General features: G+C 34.4%; 4 protein-coding genes and 2 long non-coding RNA genes across 10 annotated transcripts in view; 2 read left to right on the top strand and 4 right to left on the bottom strand.

The window, feature by feature from the left end:
* Positions 1-22: 22 nt before the first annotated feature.
* Positions 23-1,523, bottom strand: LOC126866731 (probable N-acetyltransferase san). 2 transcript variants are annotated; one of them, XM_050620672.1, is made up of 4 exons: positions 1,326-1,523; positions 651-807; positions 378-544; positions 23-276 (listed from the first exon to the last, which is right to left on the bottom strand). In XM_050620672.1, the coding sequence occupies exons 1-4, from the start codon at positions 1,331-1,333 to the stop codon at positions 102-104; spliced, it is 507 nt and encodes a 168-aa protein (XP_050476629.1). In that variant the 5' UTR covers positions 1,334-1,523; the 3' UTR covers positions 23-101. The 2 variants fall into 2 exon arrangements, with proteins under 2 accessions (XP_050476629.1, XP_050476628.1); XM_050620671.1 differs by lacking the exon at positions 1,326-1,523 and adding an exon at positions 927-1,191.
* Positions 1,524-2,385: 862 nt separating this feature from the next.
* LOC126866727 (peptidylprolyl isomerase domain and WD repeat-containing protein 1) lies at positions 2,386-5,396 on the top strand. The gene is made up of 8 exons (XM_050620662.1): positions 2,386-2,606; positions 2,953-3,055; positions 3,142-3,338; positions 3,430-3,623; positions 3,712-4,049; positions 4,126-4,315; positions 4,402-4,977; positions 5,218-5,396. Exons 1-8 carry the CDS (start codon positions 2,405-2,407, stop codon positions 5,359-5,361), a joined length of 1,944 nt encoding a protein of 647 aa, XP_050476619.1. The 5' UTR covers positions 2,386-2,404; the 3' UTR covers positions 5,362-5,396.
* A 36-nt stretch (positions 5,397-5,432) lies between these two features.
* On the bottom strand, positions 5,433-5,986 carry LOC126866734 (mitochondrial pyruvate carrier 2-like). The gene is made up of 3 exons (XM_050620676.1): positions 5,887-5,986; positions 5,674-5,815; positions 5,433-5,574 (listed from the first exon to the last, which is right to left on the bottom strand). The coding sequence occupies exons 1-3, from the start codon at positions 5,984-5,986 to the stop codon at positions 5,433-5,435; spliced, it is 384 nt and encodes a 127-aa protein (XP_050476633.1).
* On the top strand, positions 5,637-6,397 carry LOC126866737 (uncharacterized). Its single transcript, XR_007690029.1, has 2 exons — positions 5,637-5,784; positions 5,893-6,397. It is a non-coding gene; the product is annotated as an uncharacterized LOC126866737 (long non-coding RNA).
* An 8,083-nt stretch (positions 6,398-14,480) lies between these two features.
* LOC126866729 (GTP-binding protein RAD-like) overlaps positions 14,481-25,601 on the bottom strand; it is a 76,762-nt gene continuing 65,641 nt past the window's right edge. For all 4 annotated transcript variants that reach the window (XM_050620665.1, XM_050620666.1, XM_050620668.1 and 1 more), the window contains 4 exons: positions 23,592-23,755; positions 19,887-19,978; positions 17,978-18,170; positions 14,481-15,128 (listed from right to left, as the gene is read on the bottom strand). In XM_050620665.1, coding sequence (XP_050476622.1) covers positions 14,893-15,128; positions 17,978-18,170; positions 19,887-19,978; positions 23,592-23,755 — 685 coding nt within the window. In that variant the 3' untranslated portion in view covers positions 14,481-14,892. The remainder of the gene's footprint in view (positions 15,129-17,977; positions 18,171-19,886; positions 19,979-23,591; positions 23,756-25,601) is intronic.
* On the bottom strand, positions 20,586-23,570 carry LOC126866741 (uncharacterized). The gene is made up of 2 exons (XR_007690034.1): positions 22,701-23,570; positions 20,586-22,605 (listed from the first exon to the last, which is right to left on the bottom strand). It is a non-coding gene; the product is annotated as an uncharacterized LOC126866741 (long non-coding RNA).

Raw genomic sequence — 25,601 nt, 5'->3', positions numbered from 1 at the left:
TAACTTATAACACACTGGGAAGTACAATAAAAATAATTTTATTACCAGACTATGAAAACATGTAGGTTTTTGAGATGTGATAAATTAATGATTAACGATTTTTATTGATTACTTTGTTGATTATTTGTTTGATTTGTTTTAGGACGTAAAGTTTTTTGTAATACATGAGCATCTGCAGGTTCTATTCGTTTGTAATAATGTTCCTTTGTTTCTACTATTTCAAAACCAAATTTCTTATAAAAGTCAATGGCCCCTTCATTACTTATCTGAACATGACTGTAAACAAAAAGTAACATATAAAAGTAATAATTACTATTTATATATGAGTATTTGCAAATGGAATTTAATATATTTAATAAATTTCATTAAATACTTACAGAAAGATTGAATCAAAGTTTCCATCTTTGTAAACATAATTTAAAACATGTTGTACCATTACAGTACCTATTCCTAATCTTCTATAAGGATAGAGACATCCTAATGTCATAATATACAGACGCCTAGAATTTTCAGAGGTATCTACTCGACAACAAACTGCACCAACCTGAAATAAATAATATTATAATCTATTAAATTAATAGCAATTTTTATTCAAAATATTGACATGTTTCTCAATATATCGTTTGAGTATATAAACAAATATAACATACCACTATATCATTGTAATATGCAAGCTTTGCTAGCTCTCCTGCTTCTAACACATCTTTATAAAATTTTTCATTGTACGAGACTGGAAACACCACTTGGTTAAGAAGTTTGAGCTGTTTTATATTATGTGGTGTTACATCTCCTAACTCTATTTTTGATCTGTAATTTTTAATTTCCCACTTTTACTTGACGTAATATATATATATATATATATATATATAATAATTTATTCATATATCACATACAAATTTGAAAATATTATATGTATATATACATACATGTACATTGATATCATTAAACATGTTTTTATCTATCAAAACAAAGGATTTTTAAAACCGCGAAATTATAAAACTTTTATGGAATTCATATTTTGTTACTTTCAACAATTTTTTTTCTAGAAATTATTGTACTTAAAAGATTATTTTCGCACATAATTCATTCATTACTTTTTTATGTTGTAACTACGATTTTCTAATTACACGTTTTTAAATAAACATGCCCTTGAAAGCACGAATATTTAAAATTTCCATTTACAGATAGTTATTGCACATCACAAGTGAAAGGAAAATGATCGTATAGATCTTCTAATAATATGTTGGAATAAAACGAATGTAATTGTTTTTAGAATGTTTTGATTCGTAATATAACAATATAACCTTAAAACTTTTGAGGCTTACCTAGTCATATTAGGAAGTACAACAATTTTTAATGCTTCTCGAATAAATAACAATAACAAATTTCGATATTAATTGTTTTACAAGTTAATTACGAAGAAATAAGCCGTATATATTATACAATAACGTTACGCGGCTTCGTCCTTCTTATACTGAAATTTTATTAGTGGAGTAGGTTAAATATACATATATCTGCTTCTTCACATTTCGATAGGTTTTAGAATACATAAAAATTTATTAATTAATTGTGAATAACATATTTAATTGTAAGAAAAAGTAATATCATGCATATTATTATATTTAAATATATATGAAAACAATGCATTACATTTTTTTATATTATATATTGAATATATATATATATATATATATATATATATATATACTCCTAAAATTTCAATTCAATAGACTTTTTTCAGATCCAACTGAATCCAAAATATGTTTTATTATATTTCAAATTTGTGCGTACTTATATCATTATTATACATTTCATTATATTGTCAAGGTGTAATACAAAATATATTTAGTCACAAAATGTTAATAAAAAATAATAATATAAATATATGGAATACTCTACGACGCAAATTACTTATCAATCATTTATGTACTTATTACTTATTAGTAATTTGATTATTATCACAGAATTTAATTTACCATACATAATCAGTTACGTAGCTGTAAAACTTAAATTTAACAATATATATTACACTAAAATAGGCAATAATTTTATAGAAATATATAATTATAAAGCTATATATGGAAATTTGGGTCAAATTTAAGAATGCTATCGCCGTTTACGATTTTATACCTTTAATTTATATTGTAACTTAGAAATAATATTAATCATTGTGGTAAAGACACAAAGAAACAAAAATCTTAATGTCATATGATTATTTATGATATAATATTACATACATAAAAAATTATACCTTTTTTTAAAGTACATAAAAATAAAATTACATAATTTGGTTATAGTAAATTATTTATAAACCTTACATTTCTTTTTTAATATAAGAAAAGTTTGTATCATAAAAAATATATTATGTCAATAATAATAGATGTTTTAATAGAATTGATATCGCATGACACTAGTGACACGCAGTGTCGAAAGCGTAGTAATAAACGTCAATTTGAAGCGTAGTTTATTGTTTATTATAGTAAGTTTTTCGTTTTACTTTTTTATAATAATGTCTAATAATAAAAGAGAACATAGTGGAAGCGATAATGAGGAAGATTGGGTTGGACCATTACCTTCAGAAGCTGTATCTCGAAAGAAACAGAAAGGTATACATATATAACCTATTCTATGTTTAGTATTTGTGATATTTTATAAAAAATGAATAAGTGTTATTTATATGTTTTATTTTTTATATTGTATAAAATTTCAATATGATTCTTAAATATAATTGAGAAGTGTTAAAATTTATTTATATAAGATAAATATGACATAACTATATAAATAATTAATTGATTTTAGTATTAAAATTTTTTACTTTTGATAAGTTTGTAATGTTAATTACATGTTTTTCATTATCAATAAATGTAATTTATAATTTTGAAAAATACAATATTTTGTATATATATAATTTTTAATGTTTTTTATTTAATTAAATTCAATGTTAATTTTCAGTTCTTGAATATGAACAAGTATACATAGATAATTTACCATGTTGCGAATGTTACGAAAAATCTTATATGCACAGAGATGTAATCACTCATATTGTGGTAACAAAGTTAGTATTTATTATTATATATAATGTTATCTCTTAAATAATAATATAATGTTTGTAATATAAGTTTGTGTTTTGTATTTGTACAGATCAAATTTTGTGATAACGGGTAGTTTCGATGGACATGTTAAATTTTGGAAAAAACAAGAGGAGTTAGTAGAATTCGTAAAGCATTTTCGCGCGCATATGATGGCTATACAGTCTATGGCTGCTAGCTGTAATGGTATTCACGCATGCACTGTAAGCTTAGATAAAACAATAAAGATATTTGATGTTATAAATTTTGGTAAGTAGATCTTATCAGATACGTTCAATAATTTATTGTGTTGTATTAAACTAATATGGCTTAATTATCTAATATTATTGTTTTATTTCAGACATGATTAATATGATAAAGCTGCATTTTGTTCCACTTTGCTGTGAATGGATATATTCTCCTGGTGATGCAATATCTGCTGTAGCAGTTTCTGCTCAGGAATCAAATAAAATTTATATTTATGATGGACAAGGGACCAATACGCCATTACATGTTTTTAAGAAATTACATATTGAACCTGTGGTTGTAATGAAAGTAAGGGAAATTAGCATAATCATATTCTGTGATCTTATTTAAGTTAACATATTTAAGTAATTTTTATATAAACTGTTATCATTCATAGTACAATTCTGCATTTGAAACGTGCATCTCTGCAGACAAAGCCGGTATTGTAGAATATTGGACAGGACCTAAAATGGAGTACAGGTATCCCAAGTGCGTTAAGTTTAAAACCAAGTTGGATACAGATTTGTTTGATTTTGCAAAAAATAAAACTTATCCATGTGGGCTAGCAGTATCACCAGATGGTAAAAAATTTGCTTCTCTCAGTGGAGATAGAAAAGTTAGGGTCTTCAATTTTCGTACTGGGAAATTGTATAGAATATTTGATGAAACGTTACAAAGGTTTTCTGAATTACAACAAATGACACAACAATTACCAAATATGGAATTTGGACGAAGGTAACGTTATTCCTTAATAAAATTTTAGCATAAAACTGAATCTATTTTCTAATCAATATATTGATAACGTCTTTAGAATGGCGGTAGAAAGAGAACTGGATAAAACAGAAACGAACTTAGGAAATATTGTTTTTGATGAGTCAGGTTATATAATTTTATATAGCACAATGTTAGGTGTAAAAGTTGTAAATTTGTACACAAATCGATGTATTAGGATTATGGGGAAACCTGAAAATATTCGTCCTATGCAATTAGCTTTATTTCAGGTGTGTATAAAATTTACACGTTTCGAAAGATGCTTGTATCTTTACAAACTTTAGCTGATAACAACTAATATTTTAAAAATGTATAGGGGAAAGCCAGGAAGACTACAGCTGCTGTGACTGTAGAAATGGAGGCTGCAGAAAATCCAACATTGGAAATGAATCGTCCTGATCCAACACTCTTTTGTACAGCTTATAAAAAAAATAGATTTTATATGTTTACAAGGAGAGAACCAGAGGATACCAAAAGTCAAGAATGTGATAGAGATGTCTTCAATGAAAGACCATCGAAAGAAGATATTATTTCCTCTACAGAAGCTACCAACGTACAAAAGATCTATGATACAGCAATTATCCATACAGCTCTTGGAGATATTCACTTGAATCTTTTTGGAAAAGATGTTCCGAGAACAGTGGAAAATTTCTGTGTTCATTCGAAAAATGGTTATTACAATGGACATATATTCCATAGAGTAATTAAGGGATTTATGATTCAAACTGGTGATCCTACTGGAACTGGTACTGGCGGAGAAAGTATATGGGGAGGAGAGTTTGAAGACGAATTTAGACCACATTTAAAACATGACAGACCGTACACTTTAAGTATGGCTAATGCTGGGCCGAACACAAACGGCAGCCAATTTTTCATTACTTTGACACCAACTGTAAGTTGGGACGAGTTTGCGTAATTCTTTTTTTTTTATGTGAGAATATGTGAAAGTAGGATGAATAGTAGATAATTTATATAATTTATCAATGCAACGCATGTGAAAAATCTACTACTATCTTCTTGTAATCGATTAGAAATTGATTAAAAATTAAATTGAAATCATTCACATTTTAATACACATATTAATGGTAACACGTTAACATATTAATTAATATTAATGTTATATTTGTTTCAGCCTTGGTTGGATAATAAACACAGCGTATTCGGTAGAGTGGTGAAAGGAATGGAAGTTGTACAAAATATTAGTCAAGTAAAAACAAATCCGAAAACTGATAAACCTTATGATGATATTCGAATAGTTAGCGTTACTGTGAAATAATGTCTAATTTCAATATATAAAATAATGATATTGAATTTATGATATGCTATATACACATCCTTTTCGGAACACTATTCTGAATCCTTTTCCTCAGCCTTCTCTTGTTCTATTTTGTAAAGCAGAGCTCGTATAAAATTATACATTCCCGTTAAACACGTAAACGCGTTTACACTGAACAAATTATAGTTCTTTGGTGTGATGATCAGTGAATACCTGATGGATAAATAATTTGTAAATCTTACTTCTTTCGCTTAAAACGATATGTTTGTTGTATACATTTTTACGAGAAAAATAGCATCGTTTAAATAATACCTGGACCATATGGCACCAGTAATCATCAGACTTGCAGTTTGCGTAAGAGAAATCGTGTTTGGAGGTCGCTTCATGTCACCCAATCCTGCTAACACCAAACCCCATTTAAACGTAGGTGCCCAAAAGAATACAGTAGTCGGTCCTATATTAATAAAAATATTAACAACAAATTAAAAGTTTTTATGGATTGTCTTCGTGAAAAATTTTTCCAACCTGCAGGATGTAAAAAAACAGGACGAAGTTTTGCTGGAAGGAGGCAAGATATTCGTATCATTAACCGTTGATAAGCACTGTTCTTCTTCGGTGGAGGCATCGTATGATGGTAATTAATTTTTATTTATTCGATCGTAAAATCGTTTTTTGTCATAAAGTTTGACAGGAAAAAAATGATATGTGGGATAATAGAAGGTTTGACTTGGTCATACTGAAGTTTGATTATACCTAGTGATGTTAATAAATAAAGCTTATTTCGAGAAATTAAAAATATGAACACGTTTAGATAATATAAATATTTGTAATTATAGTTAATTAATTAGGATAACAATTAAGATATTACTTATTTAATAGATGCGTTTATGGTTACGATTGTGATACCATTGCGTATTAGATGATCTTAAATTAAAAAAGACGTACGTATAAAAAAGTAAAAGAACATTTTGTTTATAAACTTGTGTAATAAAAATTATTAGAATAATTTATCGTAATAAAGAACAGAAAATTGAAATTTTTCCTGTGTAAAAATTATATTTTGAGTATAAAATTTCATTTCAGATTTTTGCTTTTCATAAATTATCCCATCATATTATTATATGTTATTCTTCTGCAAAAAATTTCAATATAGATCGCAAAATATTGAAATACAGATAATTTCACAAATATTTATTTCGTCAAGTATCTTTCATAGAAATTTAAAACAAATGATATTTGTTGGTAACTTTTTGATTACGATTCGAAAATTGTTCATTTTGTATTATGTTTAAGACGATATAACCCACATGGCATAAAAAAATAATTTGTTAAATTTTAAGAAGATTTTCACGAATGTCGTCAATATTAAGACACAGCAGAACTTCTGTAATATTAAATTCAAAATGAGTTGTCGTAGCATCAGTGTAAGCCAGGGAACATGGAACGATTTGGAGGAAATGAAATATTTGCTTTGCGCTATCGAGTGTTGGTACGTTTACTCTCGTTATTACCTTCTGGATAAAAGACTTAAATTTTATGCAGTGATAAAGAAAATAATATTTCTACTACTAAAAGCAGAACTATGTGAAATTGCCTAGTTTAAACATATATAAATCATTATTTTCCTGAATTATTTTTATTTATGTATGCAGCAATATGTTTTATACGAACGTGGTTTGATTTCATGCAGGAATCTTGATGGAATATTTTTATTTCTTTTTCTTTTAATTATTCTATATTCATTATTCATACGCAAAATTTAATTTATTTCACGTACATCATAATAACTCACAGTAGCTTTACACGAACGAGTTTCTAAAACCTAACGATAGAAGAATAAACTAAATAACAAACAAGTCTGCACAAACGACACAGGAAGAATACAGAAGATTTAGAAAATTGAATTTCTGTGGAAGAATATCTAAAGAACTGAGATTACGTTTTCCTCTGTCTTTTTAAGAACGCCTCTTACAGCAAGTATCTTAAAATAATGCAGAAAGAATTTAGAAAGTACGAGCAAGTTTCTAAAACCTAACCTAAATAGAAGAATAAACTAAATAACAAATAAGTTTACACGAACACAACATAGGAAAGAACGTAGAAAACGTAGAAGATTGAATTTTTGTAAAAAGAAAACTACCCGAAGAACAGAGATTACATTTTCCTCAAACTTTTCATAAATGCCTCTTGCAGCAAGTGTCCTAGTGTACCACCTCCACCCACGTGTTCCGCTGTATTACCACCGAGAATCGAGGAGTTGTGTCCCGTTATTCCTCCTCAGAGACCCTGCTGTCCGCCTCCTCGTTGTCCACCAATCCCCTGTTGTCCACAACCACGACCTTGCCCTATATCAGCTTCTTGTTGCGCGCCATCACCACCCTCTTGTTCGCCATCACCTCCTTGTTGCCGGATACCTATAGTTCCCAGTCCTGCTTGTTTTCCACCACCAATGTGTGCTCCACTGCCATCGAGACCTTGCGTTTCACCTTCTCCACTGCCGTGCTATCCAAGTGAGCTGATATAAAGCGCTTTATCTAGAGCGCCGATTTCTGTAACCGGCTGATCTTACCGGCAGATGGTAAAAAGTGATAAGAAATCTGGAACGAGATGCCTGTACGTGTTGTATCGAAATAAAAAACGAGCAGTATTTAACGTTAAACTTAAGGAAGGATATCGATGTTTTAAAATATATATCTTTGCGATTTCCGCAAAATCGTAAGGAGACGTAGCAGCGCTGTAATGGGCGGAAATAACAAAAATTTTCAATTTCTCAAAATAGAAAGTGGCGAACGTTTAACGTTAAATGGAAACACGATATCGATGTTAAGAGAATCGGTAAAGTAGGATATAGAAAAGACACGTCAATTTCTCGGGAACAATGGGATCACGGGAATCCTTTCGCGGCTGTTTCACGTAAACCTAAAGCATCGAACACAGCCAACTCGTTCGAGATTTCGCAGTTCCTGCCATCTCCTTGTCAGTGATAGGACCGATGTACGCTCATAAATCCGTATCGAATCCGGTATATCCAATGAAATTTTATTCGTAATTGAGAATCGACATAATTAAGAACATAGGACCTAGATTTTGAAAGTTGCGTTGCCAGTTATACCTTGGATATCGTATACGTTTCCTAACGCGCGTTTTGTGCAATTTTGTATCTTCAAATTCATCAAAAAATTCCACGCGTGCTTCTACGGGTTTACGAAAGATTTTCAGATGCAAAAATACACAGAATCTGACACTGGTGCCGTCTGTTTGTCTTTGAAGATTAAAATTTCAAACGCACGACCATCCCTTTGGACAGCATGTAGTTTATTATTTTTCATTTACATAGACCCAGCCTTTTGGGTTTCGCTGTACTTCCGGTTTTACATTACAATTAGATTCTTCAACTCTTTAATTCTCGCTTTCGTTTAAAACAGCGTATACTTAAATTTGCGTATATAATTGGTACGGCGTGTCCCGAAGGATTTCTTTCCGCGAAACTTTACCAGCATATTCTACAAGCAAAATGGATAAGCAAAGAAATATGTAGAACGCTTTATTAAAAAGTTATCGGAAAGAAAATACCAGGAGATAAGGGGCTGGTGTTTCGTCGGCACAGCGTAATTAATAAAGCATTCCCGCTATCTGTTTCTGATATCTACTTGTAGAGGTCGTTGATTCGGCCAATCAATGCTGGCAATGTTTAAACGATCATTAGTCTCGACAATAGATAGAGCTGGAGGAGGATCGATTCTTTTTGCTCCAGAGATCATCGGATATCGCACCAATGGACTTTCACTCGTCGCTGTAACCGCGAAGAGAGATGGTCGTTAAAGAGGAATTAAGATGGCGTTAGGAGTTATCGCGAAGGATTTCCGACGTATTTGCCACTATCGGGGAAAGTGAACAAGAAATTTAGTAACGCGATAGATTCGATTTGCTGTCGTAGACGCGAGTGCTGCGTTCTTAAATAGCGGACAATATTTTAAAATGTAATTATAATGTGGACCGACGTAATCTGTCCCTAGCTGTGCCGATAAAGTTTCGCGAGAACAAAACTGGGACACATTGTATTCTATAGTAACATTTTATGCCTCGTACAAGCTCCGAGGAAATGTTACAAACGTGTTGGCGATGTTAACGAGCTACGAATAGAACACACTACGCGATAACTTAATTTCTTCGTAGTTTAATAACAATCAAGTAAATTAACCAATTATTTATAAGATTGTATTTTGTATATTGCTTCATATTTTGTAGTTTCGTACTGTTGACGGCGACGAGGTCTCACGTGTTACCACGCGAAGGAAAACGACAAAGTATCGAATTGAAAATTGAATTGAACACGAGTAAGCTGTGGAACGTATTCGAAGGTAATACAATTGTTTGGTAGGTAACATTGATATCGATCGAAGATTGGTCGACATTTGCTTTTGTTTTTAAGCATATTTCGTTAAATTTTCGCTTTTTTAGCGTACATGAAGATAAGTGGAGGATGTTAATTTAGCAGGTGTCAGTGGGAACAGTTTTGGAAAATTTATTTGATATCTTGTCTATCAATTCCGAGCAACGTTCGAAGTTAAAAAAAAAGTGTAAAAATTTGTAGAAGAATCGTTTCGAATTTGTATGATATATAATATTTATTTTAAACTTCGATGTACATTGAGAATCTTCGCATAACGTGATATGAACATAACAAATAAAATAATGCAAGTGTCGCACGAAACGCTTAATGGGTATAGATTCTTTGAAATTTTTAAAAATCATCTGTATTTTAATCCGTATTAGTACGTTGATCGATGTATTCATCTATAGTTCGCTCATTAACGTAATTTAAAATTCGATCACATCGAATCGCTTTCTGTTTAATTTTTCGAATTTGATTCTTGCCCAAGTTACGCGTTTTACAACGTTAAAAGTAACATTGAAACAGCCTGTAAACAATATAAAGAGGCTGCAGATTAAAATAAAATACTACAAACATTGACAGAGATTTTCAGACAATTTTGGAATGAAACGAAGATACGAACAAATGTCAAATATTTAAACACGAGAAAAGAAAGCTTACTTTAAACCTTATTTTAAATGGGCGACAAGATTATCGTACGCAACGACTTTATTCGTATGTCCATATCGGGTCCCATGGGTCGAAGCTTAAAATACAATCACGCTTATCTCAAATCAATTTACAGGATAGGAAATCTTCCAATCGTTGAAATCGAAGCTTAGCTTACAACGAATCCTGGAAATTGAATACCACAGCGATAACAACGCTCGAACATCCTATTTATTTCACAGCGGAAGCTTAAAAGTTAGCGAAAGAAAGAAAAAAAAAAAAAAAGAAAAAACGCAATTACGATGAGAAAAGCCGATGTAACGTTGGTCAGGGATAATCGTCCATCGATTACAGACAAATTCACGAATATACGTTTTCCTCGCCTCGTCTAAAATACATTTTAAAACACATTTCGTTCCCTCTGCTTTTCTTTCGTTTCTTCTTAAAATTATTCGAAGCACGTTGTCGTTATGTAGAGTAACAATTCGCAAGAACAACAATTTATCAGTCGTTGCTTTCGGTCTCGTAAATGTTATTCGTTTCGATTTTTACGCTTATACGTAGTGGATCGTGTAATAAGTCCGTCTAGCTTTCGTCGCTTTATAATTTCAGGGATCGTTAGAGAAATCTTATTTATGGTATTTATGGACAAATATGCGGAAAGAAGAAGCGCTAGAACGTCGAAGAATTTATAATATTCGGTTCTCTCACATTTAGGAATAAATTGAAAATGTATGTAAATAAAATGGTATAATTATTGTTGGGTAATATTTGTAACTGTAACGAAGAAATTGTAAGGACTATTCCAACGAATAAATAATTAGGCTTTGCAAAGATTGTTAGGATTTACGATTTGTTTTTGAATAAGTTTATTCAATTGTTATTAATCATTATAAGCGTTAATTCTTTTTTCTACGACTTTTGTTTCCCATTTCTTCTTCCATCAAATTGTTTCCAACTGGAAGAAGGGAATTTCACGTTTATGTAGTTTATACAATGAACGTTACACATAAGAACGAGGTAAACCACGAGACAGAAAATTTTGTAAACAATTGAAGATTACAGGGAAGATACGATAAGACTGTAAACACTTTGATCGATTCTTTTTAAGAAGTCTAATGGCATTTTACGATTGCAAACGAACGTTTTGATACAATTTAATATGTTGATATTCTAACATTTCGATACAAACGAAAGAAACTGATTTTCTGTGAGATTCTAGCGATCGATGGATCTGTGCTCTGCTTTGGAACACGTAGCTTCGTTTATTTTGTTCAGCTGCAAAAACAAATCGACAAGGGAATTTTAATAGAAACGGAAAACCTGACTTATCGTTGAGTGCGAATTTTCCTGCGATTGTAAGAAATGTAAATGTAAATTGATTGTAAGAAAAGAATAACGTGCGGACAATACGCAAGTATATAGAAAATATCGAATGTACGATACTCTTCGCAAACACGATCAACGGATACAGCATATTTCTGTCTGATTCCCATTTCTTTTTTAGTAGCATCCATTAAGATGCGAATTCGCATAAAACTCCGCAGTAGTCTACTTATCACGTTCTTCTCCCGTAACGTCGCGAAGCGAACTAATTCGCACGAAGGACAAAGTATACCGCTGATATGATACGACAAATGGTCGTTCTCCCCTTCAAAGCTTTTATATTCTAATCCTCGACACTGACTTTACCAGACCCGGTCACACGACTGGTTTCAAAATTTAATTAAAAACTGTACGTTCGTCTAACTTTATGTAAATTCTTACATTATCTGAGTAACCAATTTCTCAATTTTTGTTCACATAAGAATTTACACTACCTGATCAACCAAGTTCTCAATTTTTGTTTACATAACAATTTACATTACCTGATTATCCAATTTCTCAATTTTTGTTTACATAAGAATTTACACTACCTGATTAACCAATTTCTCAATTTTTGTTTACATAAGAATTTACACTATCTGATTATCCAATTTCTCAATTTTTGTTTACATAAGAATTTACACTACCTGATCAACCAAGTTCTCAATTTTTGTTTACATAACAATTTACATTACCTGATTAACCAATTTCTCAATTTTTGTTTACATAAGAATTTACACTACCTGATTATCCAATTTCTCAATTTTTGTTTACATAAGAATTTACACTACCTGATCAACCAATTTCTCAATTTTTGTTTACATAAGAATCTAAACTATCTGATTAACCAATTTCTCAATTTTTGTTTACATAAGAATTTACACTACCTGATCAACCAAGTTCTCAATTTTTGTTTACATAACAATTTACATTACCTGATTAACCAATTTCTCAATTTTTGTTTACATAAGAATTTACACTACCTGATTATCCAATTTCTCAATTTTTGTTTACATAAGAATTTACACTACCTGATCAACCAATTTCTCAATTTTTGTTTACATAAGAATCTAAACTATCTGATTAACCGATTTCTCAATTTTTGTTTACATAAGAATGTATACTATCTGATTAACCAATTTTTTAATTTTTGTTTACATAAGAATGTACATTATTTGATTAACCAATTTCTCAATTTTTGTTTACATAAGAATTTACATACAAAGTTAGACGAACGAAAGAAATATCGAGGAATGTACAATTTTAAATAAAATGTCGAAGCCGTATCATTTCAAATCGTATTTTTACATTAACGTTTCGCACGAGGCACAAGCCGTGGTATTGGCAACACGTGGAAACTTTGCAGAGAATCTCGCCGGGAACATCCCTGATAAATTCATACTTTGGTCGTTTCGTGCGCGAAACTCCGTGTCCTCCCCTTTCTCTCTCCCTTTGAAATCAAACGCGTACGAAATTGAAAATATCACGCGCATAGTATACAAAGTATACGTTATACTTTTTTCATCGTTCTCATTCCCAGATCTGTGTTTCCTCGGGGATGTTCTCTCTGCCAGTTCAATTTCATTCAAATCGATTTCGATTTATTCAAGCCCGTTCGGAATGCTACAAACTGAATCCCATTAAAAAAGATCTGAAAAACCGTTGCACGTGGTTCCAAGAAAAATACTTCTTCGCAATCTGCTTTCTCTTCTCGATAAACGATATTTCTCAGACTCCTGGTATTTTTCCAACGTTTTACACGCTTACGGCTTACGTTAATTTCGTATTCGGTTTTCGCTTGGATTTCAGCTTCTTTCTGCTACGTAGGGTGTCGAAAGGAGTTGGTGTCAAATTATCCAGAAGTTGGAACATATAGTACTCGGTAAAATAAAAACGACGATAAGAGGAGACGTGGCGCGGCTTACACCGTCCGGATGGGCTGAAATTATCTTAAGCTGTAGAGGCGATATATTTCAGCAGTGGATTAGGAAAATGCTGCGATGTGCAATAACTACAAACTAGAAACCAAAGAGCATATATTGTACAAATGTGCACGGTACTCAGCCTGTAGATTGCATATTACAAACGGAATATCATTCTCAAGTATTGTTAATAACCGAGGAAGAGCAAGTGAAATCAATATACAAGAAATTAGACAAAAATCAACTTAGAATATTTTGTACAAGCAATGTCAGAAGCAAGAGCCTTCTGTTTCGACGAATAAAATTAAGAATAATTAGCATATAGGAGTAGAAAATACTGAGATAAGGTCGCGATAGGAGATTAATATTGTTATCGTTATTATTATCGTTTTTGTTATTGTTGTTACAGTAATAAAGAAGATATTAAGAAATATTGGTACGAAAATTATTATCATTATGGATGGATGGAAAATTATTATTATTATGTATTCATGGAAAATTGAAGAACGCGAAAATGCACAGAATACATTTAGTATGCAAAGATGAATAAAATATCGAGAGTGTGAGAGATTCTATTCTCGAGTTTCATTTCTTCAGAGTCGTGCGAGAGGCTTTTGTTAAGGGGCCAGAAATTAGTCGCCAAATTTTTACGTATTTTCATTCCCTTGACGTTACACAAAAACTTATTAACATCGTCCAATGATATACAAAAGCGTGATGCACGAAAGAAACGCATATAAACGAATAAGGATAATTTGCAGTTGAAAAAGGTGGTGTGTCTCGAAAAATAATGATTTTCGTATCTATATTTACAAGTACGTTGCGGATTGTTATGCGTTTACGTGGAATTGAAAATATCGAAAGCTAGCGGCAAAATACGCAAAATCCCACGTAATAAGCAAAGACGCACAAATAAATACATGGTAACGTTTAGTAAATAAAATTAACTGTCTATCTAGATAACACTTTTATCTTATTGTATTCATAAAAATATGCTCGCATAAATATCCGCGCCCTATTTATAAGATGCTTTTCTTATTCTTTATTTTAACGACTACTACATGTTCCTTAGGTCTAATCTCAGCATTTTTTTTTATACATCCTATATATCGATTCTCACGTACACAGAAAAGAAGAATCAGACGATCGACAAACCTAATTTTCACGTATTCTTAATCGTTACTTCGAGCCGGGCAAACGTTAGAGGACGAACAGGTCCTCGCAGCTTTTCGTTTTCCTTTTGAAGCCCAACAGGTGTTTCAAGATTCTTCTACGATGCTTGCTTCTTCTTCGTCTGGTTGCCTGGTCGCGGTCCCGTTGTGGATTCAGCTTAATCTGCGCTAGGATGCCGACCAGCAGCTCGTCCACGTGATGGGCAAGTCCTGACGAGGTTTCGATGAACTTGCAGCCGCAGTTGTTCGCCAAACGTCGGCCAACTGTTGGCACAGAGATTACGAATTGAGAGGCTGAAGTTGAGACAGTAAACGCGACAATAACAGTTTGATTACACAAGACTTTTTTCTCTTATTTTTATCAATTATTTCAATATCTTCTTCGAGTCAACTATTTACGTTGCATCGGAATCGTTGCAATGGAATTTTATTTATCGCTATTTAAATGGTAAACAGCGCATCGGTTATTGCGTTGAATAATCGTAATTATTGAGATTGATCCGACGGTTGAAGCAAGAAACAGCGGATAAAAGAACGAATAATAAATTCGTTCTCGGATTTCTTAATTTGCTGTAATTAAATAATTTACTATTACAACAGAATCAATCCTTAAGTATACAATCTGTATAGATATATCAAAACGTTTAAACATTTCGAAGCTGTTAACACTTTACCGACCCCTAGTGGTTCAACAACATACGCACGTCCGATCGGTAGCTCGGGTGCAGATTCTCCCTGGCACTGGCTCTGTTTCGGTTTACACTCTCCAATACCATTCTTTTCGTTCATCGCGAACGATAAGTTCTTCAAATTGGTATTAAACTGTGGGAGCTTACAAAGCAACGCAATTGACGCAACTGAGCAAGGTACCTTAGTACTAAATAACAAATTACTGCTCAAATAATGAGAAAGATTATCGGCGACAAAAAACTGATTGGTAAGATATCGGTCGGTAAGCGTCGGCGACAGAAAACCGATTAATCGCCTATCGGTCGGTAAAGTGTTAATCTACGTGTCCATAGAAAATCTGCCATAGAAAAATCTGTTTTATTTTGTTATATTTTTCTGTTCCATCCAATTTCTGAAACAACAATCTGATAAATACACCGAAAGAAGGCAACAGCAAATAACGAATAAAGCTAAAATACTCGGATTAGAAAAGAAAGAACAAGAATAAAGAAGAAGAAAAGAAGCTAGCATAAGTTCGTACAACGATCTGTTTATTCACTGATACTTTATACTTTATACCTTAATATTATAAATATAGATCACGTCGTATACCCGCCACTTCACGTGCAGCTTCACGATCGTGTCATTGAAAATTACTTGTTTACTTCAAGTACTATAAATACATGCAAAATGAAAGAAGGAACAAAAGAATGAATTACTACGTTGCGTAGTTGTTAGGATTATTAATTTTCCTTAATGGTACCTAATGCACGAAAAAGAAAGCCTAATCTTGATTCAAATTAGCGGTATTTAGGTTTCACTGAATCTCGTCTAATACGTACGAGCACGAAAGCGTAATTACGCGACTAGCAATTATCATCACGCCAAGTGGCAACTATCAGCTTTCGTCAGAACGACCGTGTATAGTTAGCGGGAAACCGATAAGCACGGCAACAGCTTTCATTAATATAAACATCGATGTTAATCAACGCAAGTAACAAGTTTATTTATTGTTGACCTTTTCCGGTTTCAGAAGCTCTTACGTTAGAAGGAAATTCAGCGAACTGGTCCAGGAGAGCAATTCTAGCGATTGCACCGGGCTATATCTTTGTACCGAGAGAAAAGTTACTTCTTCTTTTATGTAGTACTTAACTTTCCTACGATCTTCGTATCTTTACGTCTCGATTGCGCTTTCGTTTCAACAAATGTGTAAAACGTTTTAGTGGTCCGAGGAAACTCGTTGCAACGGTCTGCGGAAAATTTTGGTACTCAAACTCGAAACAAGAAATCCCGAAACACGTACTTGTTGCGATTACGTGTGGCGATTGTTAATTAAAATGCAAAACGCGGTTTTATTTTGCGTTCGCTGTACTCTAGGCGTGTAGAATGTAGAATTTAATATATATTAAGTTGCCTGGAAAGTTTCTTTCAGAAGAAAATGGATCGTACACAATTCCATAAAGTGGTATTATTTCCTTATGAAACGAAAGAAACTTTTGCTACAACCGAATAGTTTCGTTGTTTATATTTTTATCATAAATAATCAAACGAAGCAAGAGATCTAATCGAAACTCACGTAGCCAACTATAATCCAACTATAATGTTACACGCGCTTAATCGAGCTCCAAATTGCCAATCGAATATCCCGCAAAATCACATGATCGTCTCCACTAAACCAAAGTTAACTACCTAGAACTGCACCTGATCTCGAAACTCACGTGGACAGATCAGGTGTAAAAGATAATTGAAGACACGAAGATGAAAAAAAAGACAGACGTGGAAGACATAGAAAACAAATTGGCAATGCACAAGACAATGATCAAACTCATATGAACTTATGGGATAGTTCTATGGGGAAACAGCGGCAAAGAGCCAGCACCACGTCGCTAGATTCGAATCGCCACAATAAACGGCACTCGGAGGAAGAGTTGTCAATGGCTCGTGGTGACATCAGCAACGAAGATCGAACGGAAAGATGTAGAAATACCAACTGTACAAGAGAAAATTAAGAGACGCAACGAGACATAAGAAAGGGATTGCGCAATGTCCTGAGAAACCAACCCCGTGGACGTACAAAGGGCGGATTAAACGAGGGCTGAAGGAGGAAGGAACATCCTGCCGTAGGAATGTCACGAGATGCTGTAAGACGACAACCTGGGGAAAGTCACCGACGTGATAATTTATAGCCAGAAGAATTTACCGAACTTGCAAGCAGGGTACGTTCCAAAGGCAGATAACCAAAATAAAGAAAAAGAGAAAGTTGCAAATTTTGTGTAAGTATGATCGCGGAAAAATATGGCAAATAAACGCCAAGGAAAGCTTGGAGAGTATAGCAAAGAAAGTCAAACAGACAGTGTAAGCCAGTATTGCACGTCCAACGAGTAAATAACCAAGTCCACCCCCATAGTTGGTTACAAAGTTCGTTTCTTATTGCTCGTACGCACCAACGGATGGAACCTCCCGTTTCCTCTCGAGATCGACTTTGTTGCCGACGAGAATCACGCCACGACTAGCCATATAATCGCTCTTCCATAGATACATCAACGTATCTTCGGCCATTTTCAAGCTACGCCTGTCCACCACTGAGTAAACCACCACGAAAACGTCCGGATTGTACGTCGAGCAGAACGTTTCCACCTGGAACAAACAAAAGAAGGAAGTTTCGTTAGTCGTTAGGATATTCTTGCGTCTTACTGGTTGCTACTCCCATAAGGAGAGACAAGCGGATTATCACTTGCAAATGGATAAATATCAGATGTTATTCAAGTGAAGAGGAGATGATAACTTTACGCTTTCGTATTTTCCCTTTGTGTATGTTTAAAATTACGAAGACTCGACGTAAAGGATATCTAAAGATACGTGACGACGTAAATAGACAACACGTACCGCGATATAGTAAGATACAAGCATAAATAATGCCGAAGTATTTATAAAATTAAGTACTGTTTCATGCGAAACGCGCGTATAGTCGGCAGCAGCGAGATAAAAGGGAAATCCAGGGACGTATAAAAGATTAAACGAAATTTTCTTTCAAGAGAGAAGAAAGTTCAATTTTATCAAGATTCTACTACTACACCCTTCACCTCGTGTTTCTTTTCTTGTTTCTTTTACAACTCGTAGCAAATTAGGTATACGATATAATCCCGCGTGTTTCCATCGAGATAAAGGTAATACCATGTCGAGTAGAAATAAGTCCGCCAATTTTAATAAGCAAGGTAAACCTTTAGCCGCAGAAACCCGAGCGTAGGGACGTTGCGTGATGAATGCGGCCGAAAAAGACAAAAACAAGAAGAAATGGAAGAGAATAGAGACGCAACGAAAAAGGAGCGTACAGAGTATTTGTATATGTATAATTAAATAAATAAAAATGGGTAGAAATTATATATATGTTGATATGTTGAAGCGAGGAAATTATCAGATTTAGCAGAGAGAGATTTAACAGAGAGATCCGACGTTATCGGATCGTCGGATTTATCGAACATGTTGTTTCTTAACACTAGAACTACCACACCAGTCAAATTGACTGATTTTACAATTTGATTTTAAAATTCCTACTTCGTGTTATATTTTTCCTCCGCAATCATCTAATGACTTTCGCAACGATGACTAAAAGAATAATATAATGAATTTTATTTTCTCTTTTACGTAATCAAACTGAAAATAATTGCGTGTCGAGGCTACTTATACCAATACCAGTGAAAATGACTGGTACTCGTCAAAGTGTAAAAGGGTTCTACGATCTGTTTATCGAACCCCAATTAACCAGTTTCTTCGTTTTGTACAACCTCCCACGCGTTTTTCAAATTTATACCGCGTATCGTTCGATACGATGATATCGGTTATCAGGAAAATTCCGGATCGATCGCTAGATCGCTAGATGCTAACAGTAGAAGTACCACAGCACTCAAAATGACTGGTTCTACAATTTTATGAACGTGTCAACCCTCCTTTAGGTCGATCATGGTTGCAGATGGATTAATAATACCAAAAATGTACTAGATGACATGGAATTCCTTCTGTAAGAAAGTAATGAATCAATAAATATACAAATATTCTATTATTACGTATTTTTTAAAGATCAGTCATTTTGACTTGTTTTGGTACAACTAGCTTCCTGTTAATTACCGGTAGTTCTAGTGTTAATTTCTGTTATCCGAGTTCAGGTGCCTTACACGCTTGCACGAATAAATGTTTTTGCCTTACGAGGGAAGGAGACCACTTGGTTCACTTCCTGAAATGTTATATGAAAATTAATTCCGATTATACGAATGAATAAACAGCGAAGAAATGGGTGGAATTAGTGGACCGTGTTGGATAAAAGGGGTTCTATCGTAATTACGTAATTAAGCTTACCGACATCTCCGCCGTGGGGTGATCTATGATTTCTAATTCTGTTTCTTGGCCATTGAGCATCACGGAAACACTTTTCTGTCCGTATTCCTCGTCTGAAACAAATCAAACCGACAGTTGAAAATTACTCATTGCCATATCGTTTCACCTACGCGTATTACATAATCTGCATAATATTTTTGGTATTATATTTGGTTAAATATATCAACGTAGAAACGTATCTGGAAATATTTAATGATTAACTAAATATAAAAATACGCGTAATACGTTAACCAGTTGCGACCTGTTTGAAAACGTCGAATTGAAAAGTTGTAAGCGACGACGAGTATACTCGTCGAGCACAGAGTACGCGTGGCTGTTATAACATAGAATTAAGTTGTAACGAAATGATCGTTTCGATATTTTACTAGGTCTTGCCATAAGTCGAAGTATTGTCGTTTCTTCGTGACGACTATACTCGTCAAAAACAGCTAACCGATTAAATCGATGAAAATGAACTGTCCACGATTATCTGCGATCTTCATCTTGCAATATAATTTTTACGGAAATAAAATTTGTAATTTAACAGCTGGTCGTTGCGTATGAGGGGGATAGAAAAAATAAAAACAACGGACAGCAGGAAGAACCGAAAACGGAAAATGTTTTCATCTGCACAGTTATTGATTCTACAATTTTGGAATTTCCTTTGTCCGTAGGTTTTGCATCGCTTTGTTCAATAATAACCAGACGCCGGGCTGGCTTTAATTAAAAATATTTCTGTCAAGCCGTTCGTTCATTTTTTCAACGGCAACTCTAAATATTCCACGGTATTGAACATGTTAATTACGCGCACAGGTGAACGGTTCAAGGGCAGCCGACGCGTTTACAAAAGTAACGCTTCCGGATTCGAAGTTAATTAAAATCGCGTAACAAACTGTGCAGTTGCTCGCGCGATTCTTTTCTGCGAAACTCGATTAAGCGTAACATTTGACACTTTAAACCTTCAAAGCGCGAATTTAGCGAAATCCCTTATTAAAATATGACATTCGATTAATATGATATTCCTATATTTGTTTCATTGCATGTAAACAAAGAAAAGAGAGAGAGAGAGAGAGAAAAAAAGGAAAAGATTTTATTATTTTTCAACAGACGAAATAGTCTCAAATACGCAATTTCAAAAAAATCGTTTCAAAACAAATAGCTAATTCTTTTCTGTTCCATAAAGCGAAAATAAATACACGGAAAATTATGACCTTCCTCCTTTTTTTTCTCTTCTTCTTTCATTTTAGTATTAATCAGACGGTTCATTTTATGGCGAAAAACGCGACAATATTTTTTATTCTGAAAACAGGGCAAACAACAGAGCGAAAAATTATCTAAATAATATTTGATTCCAGAATGTTTAGAAATTGAAATTTTGCAGCAAGAAATGCACGGTCTAACGTTAAACGTCATAAGTAAAATCATAATAAGCTTAAAATATCGCATTAAGATTACGTTTATTTATTTATTTATTTATTCGTTGCACGGAAAAGAAATTCCCATTAGAATACAAACAGGAAACAAATAATACGTAGAGAACACGTATGCGAAAAGAGAAGAAAATAGGGGAACGAGAGGCTGAAACAGAAGAAGCTTGCCATTTACAAGACCTTGTACATTTGCATTTTAATAGAACGAATAGGACGTTAATTGTTGAGCTTCGTTCTTTTCAAATTACCGTTCGATCTTCGATTAAACTAACATAAAATACTAAATATCAGACATCAAAGAAATAGCTGCGTAATTATTCCTTCGTTTATTATCAGTATTTTTGCATTTGTTCCGTGAAAGTAGCGTTTCCTGCTTGATAACGAATTCATTCACGTTTTTGCAAACCGGGTCAGCAAATGCTGCGACGCAATGAAAAGTGGGTTATACCTAACAAAGCGATTTGGTCGCTGTTGACAAAGGGCGCAAAACATTTTGCAAATTCCAGGTCTTTCCGATATTTTCTCCTTTTCCGTTCCTTTGTTTCCAATTTCGATATCGCTTTAAATGGAACACAAACATTTTTGTAATCAAAGCATCGCAGAGTCACGCTCGTCCGCAAATCTTTTGCCTTAACACGCGTCTTTCCTTTCCTTACGATTTTATGATTTTACCTTTAGCGATACACGTCGTTGGAAAACGTCGACTCAGATTTTACATGAAGTTTCTAACGTTTCTAACCGCATCTAATTTACATGGAATTTTTGCCGAGGTTTTTCCGGAATGTATATCCATTGGAAGCACAGTCAAACTAAAAACTGTTTTTATTTACGTTCCTTTTATTCTCGTTTGAAACAGCTATTCGCACACGCTATACAATCTTCCGGTATTTGGTTGTCCTAAAAAAGGGGGTCCTCAATATTTTTGAGACACAATCCAGAGGAAAATACTCGATTCATTTCACAGGAAACCAGGATGTAATTTCTTTCAAATAATCTTCACGTTGTAAATATTAATCCCACTATAGACAGCGAATGTTCATTTATATTCATATTTCTATCAACTAAACTAAAAATTAAATAACCAAAAAAAGAATGTATGAAACCCAAGCAGGAATTTGTTTCACTTATTAAACGTTACAATACCATACTCTAGATAATATTTTGTATATTTTTACACGCTAAATACGTTCCGTGTATTTTTGCACCTCCAAAAGAGGATCTTCTCAAAATGGTTATTTTCTGGATCTGCTAGCGAACGTTCTTGCAGGCCACTTAAGAAGAGAAAGAAAAAATATCATTACTATTTACCCCAAATACGATGGGAAAGATACTTGAACTTGAAAAAGAAAAACGAGAGATACCTTACATTTAATCCTAATTTTCCTCAAATTTTCATCCAACAACAAAATAAGTATTCGTCTATATCGACGTAATAATCCTTCGGAGATTCTGTTGATAAATCAATCGGAGTTTAAAATCGAGCAAATCCCAAGTATCGTCGGGTTTCTGGTGGCCGAGAACAATAGCCAACAGTACGCTCGCTCAACCTGTATCCGTATACGTATGCGTCGAGTGTCGCGAACGAATTGCACTCGGTGCAGAAATAGAATTAGCGTAAAACACTTTCGTTTGAAGTAACTACGGAGCTCGACGGACATCGGAATAACCAGAGATGTTATTAGCTCGAATACGTAAACAGATAGATAGGACTTTGCTGCATTGCGGCCGACAGCTTCGACGTGTTCGGAATGGGCACTTTGAATGGCAAATCGCATCAGCGTCCGATTTCATCGACTACGAAAAATATCGGATCGAGATACGACCTATCGACGACCGACTTCCACCGAAATAAAATTCCATTGCAGCGGCTCCGCAGTTAATTGAAAATATTTTGTTCGCGCGTTGCAAGCCAAAGTCGGCGGAAAGTCGATGAACTTGCGGTTGATCGCTGTTCATCGTGGGATTTCCTCGATGCTAAACTTTCACCGATTTGCCGGCTGAATTTCCAGAGTCATTTCGTAGATGGATCGGTACCTGAAGAAGACGAAGATAAAGTTTCACCACTGCCATTTCTTTTTTATCTTCGCGCTCATCCGTTTCAACTTTCCCATCGCATCACCGCGTAGGTGCAAGAAGTGGCCATTTTTTGACACCCTCTTCTGCGGTAAATGAAATTTTCCCCCAGTCTATTTTACAAATAAAAACGTCGATATTTCCGCAACTATGGAAAACAAGGGAACACGCGACGTACACTCACCCAGGGAAGTGTCATAGGCGCAAATATAGTCGCTGGTGGTGAACTGGGCGGTGAGGGCGGTTTTCCCAACCCCGGATGCACCCAGCATGCCGACTTTATAAGTGGCCACTCGTTCGTTGCTCGTGTCTTCCTCTGCTTCCATGCCTGAAAGCTGTGACGCCGAGCTGAAACATCACAGATAGAAAGCGTGCGGTGAATATGTGGCTGACTGTGAAACTCGTATCGATCGACGACATCGGAAAAACAGAGTTCATCGTCTTACTCGTCTGCCTCGTCGTCGGTCTTTTTACGTTCAGCGTCGTCGCATGCTCGTCCGGGGAATAGAAGGAAGTTCACCGAACAGGAAGCACGGATTTTGGTTACGTTGGCAGATTATTATTTGTTTGGTGCGAGTCTTCAAGGATTTTAAGATTTGTTGCGCAAATTTTGGAAACAAGCAGAGACTGTATCGTGTTCTACCGTCACTGTCGAGATAGTTTCGTGCGATCGATTTCGCTTGCGTTCTATTTTCGAATTTTCCAGTATTCGTACAGCATATGATACACGGTGTACCTTGTGTTCTATGGAAAAATAAATCGAAGATTCGACGCGTTGTCAGCCCACGTCGACGACGCGATCTTTTTGCGTTAAATCGACCGATTCACCGGTAAATTCTATCGCGGTACACGTGATTCTGAAGAGGAACGTCGAGCAAAGAATTCAGTGGAACAAGAATACGCTTAATCAGACGGTGCGCTTCGAACAAATCGTCTTTCACTCGCTACGATCTCTTACGAAGAATCTCACGTCCGACGATTTTAATAGATTTTCCAAGCTATTAAAGGAAAGAAGAAAGAACTCGCCGAAGAATTACGCGCTTAATTACATAAGTAAACGAATATAAACGTACACATGTGCAGTGGTAACGAGGTATAAAAGCAAAAGCTAGTAGCCTCAGGTCGCTTTATCGCAGTCTGTTCTATTTCCGCAGGTATTATCATTCTACCGTTTTATCTTTCATTTTTATGAAACCGAAACGACCTTCGTGAATATAACATGACGTCAGTTTAAGTCTCCGCGATACACCAACAACGCATCGCACTTCTTCTCTTCTCTCCTGATTTTTCATATGTACGTTACAAATTACATCTTTCTTCGGATCTTTGTGAAATTGGTGAACAAAATCGCGTTCGAAACAGTCTCGCGAGTTATCTTCGTTCGATAAGGTTTCGACATTCCGTAAATCGATCGTTTTTCGTTATTTCTGAAAACTCGAGAATATTTTTAACCCATTAACGATATTAGACACACGCTTTCGTGAATATCCCGAAAATAATTATTTGCCAAGCGGAGATGCACGCCGCAGGAACAAAAAAAAAAAAAAAAAAAGAAAAGAAGAGATTTGAAATAATTAAAGCGACGTAGCGTATATTTACAGGCACGAGATATACGGGTTTTAGAGGCAAAATCGTTTAAACGTTCGAAACATTTGCGTTTGAATGGAAATTTGTCGAAATTTGGTCGAGTCTACGTTCTTTTTTATTCGACCCAACATCAACGGCAGATTCGCCGTAATTTTCCGGTTTCGAGAGAACGCATTGCCAACAGGAAGCGCGCCTCGCGCGGCAAAGGGAAAAAGCCAGCCCTATTTCTGACAAATACGAGGTTTTCCTGTCAGCTTGCACAATTCCCGGCGTGTCTTCCTTCGATTTTCTGTCACTCGCCCCATACCTCTCCCATCCTCATTTCCTGCACATTCTTCTATTTCTTTTTAGAAGCTAATACCCGCTGCAACGACGCCGCCATTTCCCACTGTTCTGCCGATTCGCTATCTTCTAATCGTATTAGAAGCAGTTTACTCGTGTCGCGTACGTAAGCGGAACGCGAGTGGTTCGAACAATTTTTCGAATATCACGTTCCAGGAAGAACATATTTTATAGAGAAATTGCAGGCTACGTACCACGGAAGGGGAAACGCGAAACTAAATTTGTTTGCACTTTTTTTTCTAACAACTTGTTTGTTTCTGAAGTA

Source organism: Bombus huntii, chromosome 6 (assembly GCF_024542735.1).
Source record: "Bombus huntii isolate Logan2020A chromosome 6, iyBomHunt1.1, whole genome shotgun sequence".
NCBI classification, from domain to species: Eukaryota; Metazoa; Arthropoda; class Insecta; order Hymenoptera; family Apidae; genus Bombus; species Bombus huntii.
The sequence above is the reverse complement of the archived record's forward strand: the minus strand, read 5'-3'. Positions and strand labels throughout refer to the sequence as shown.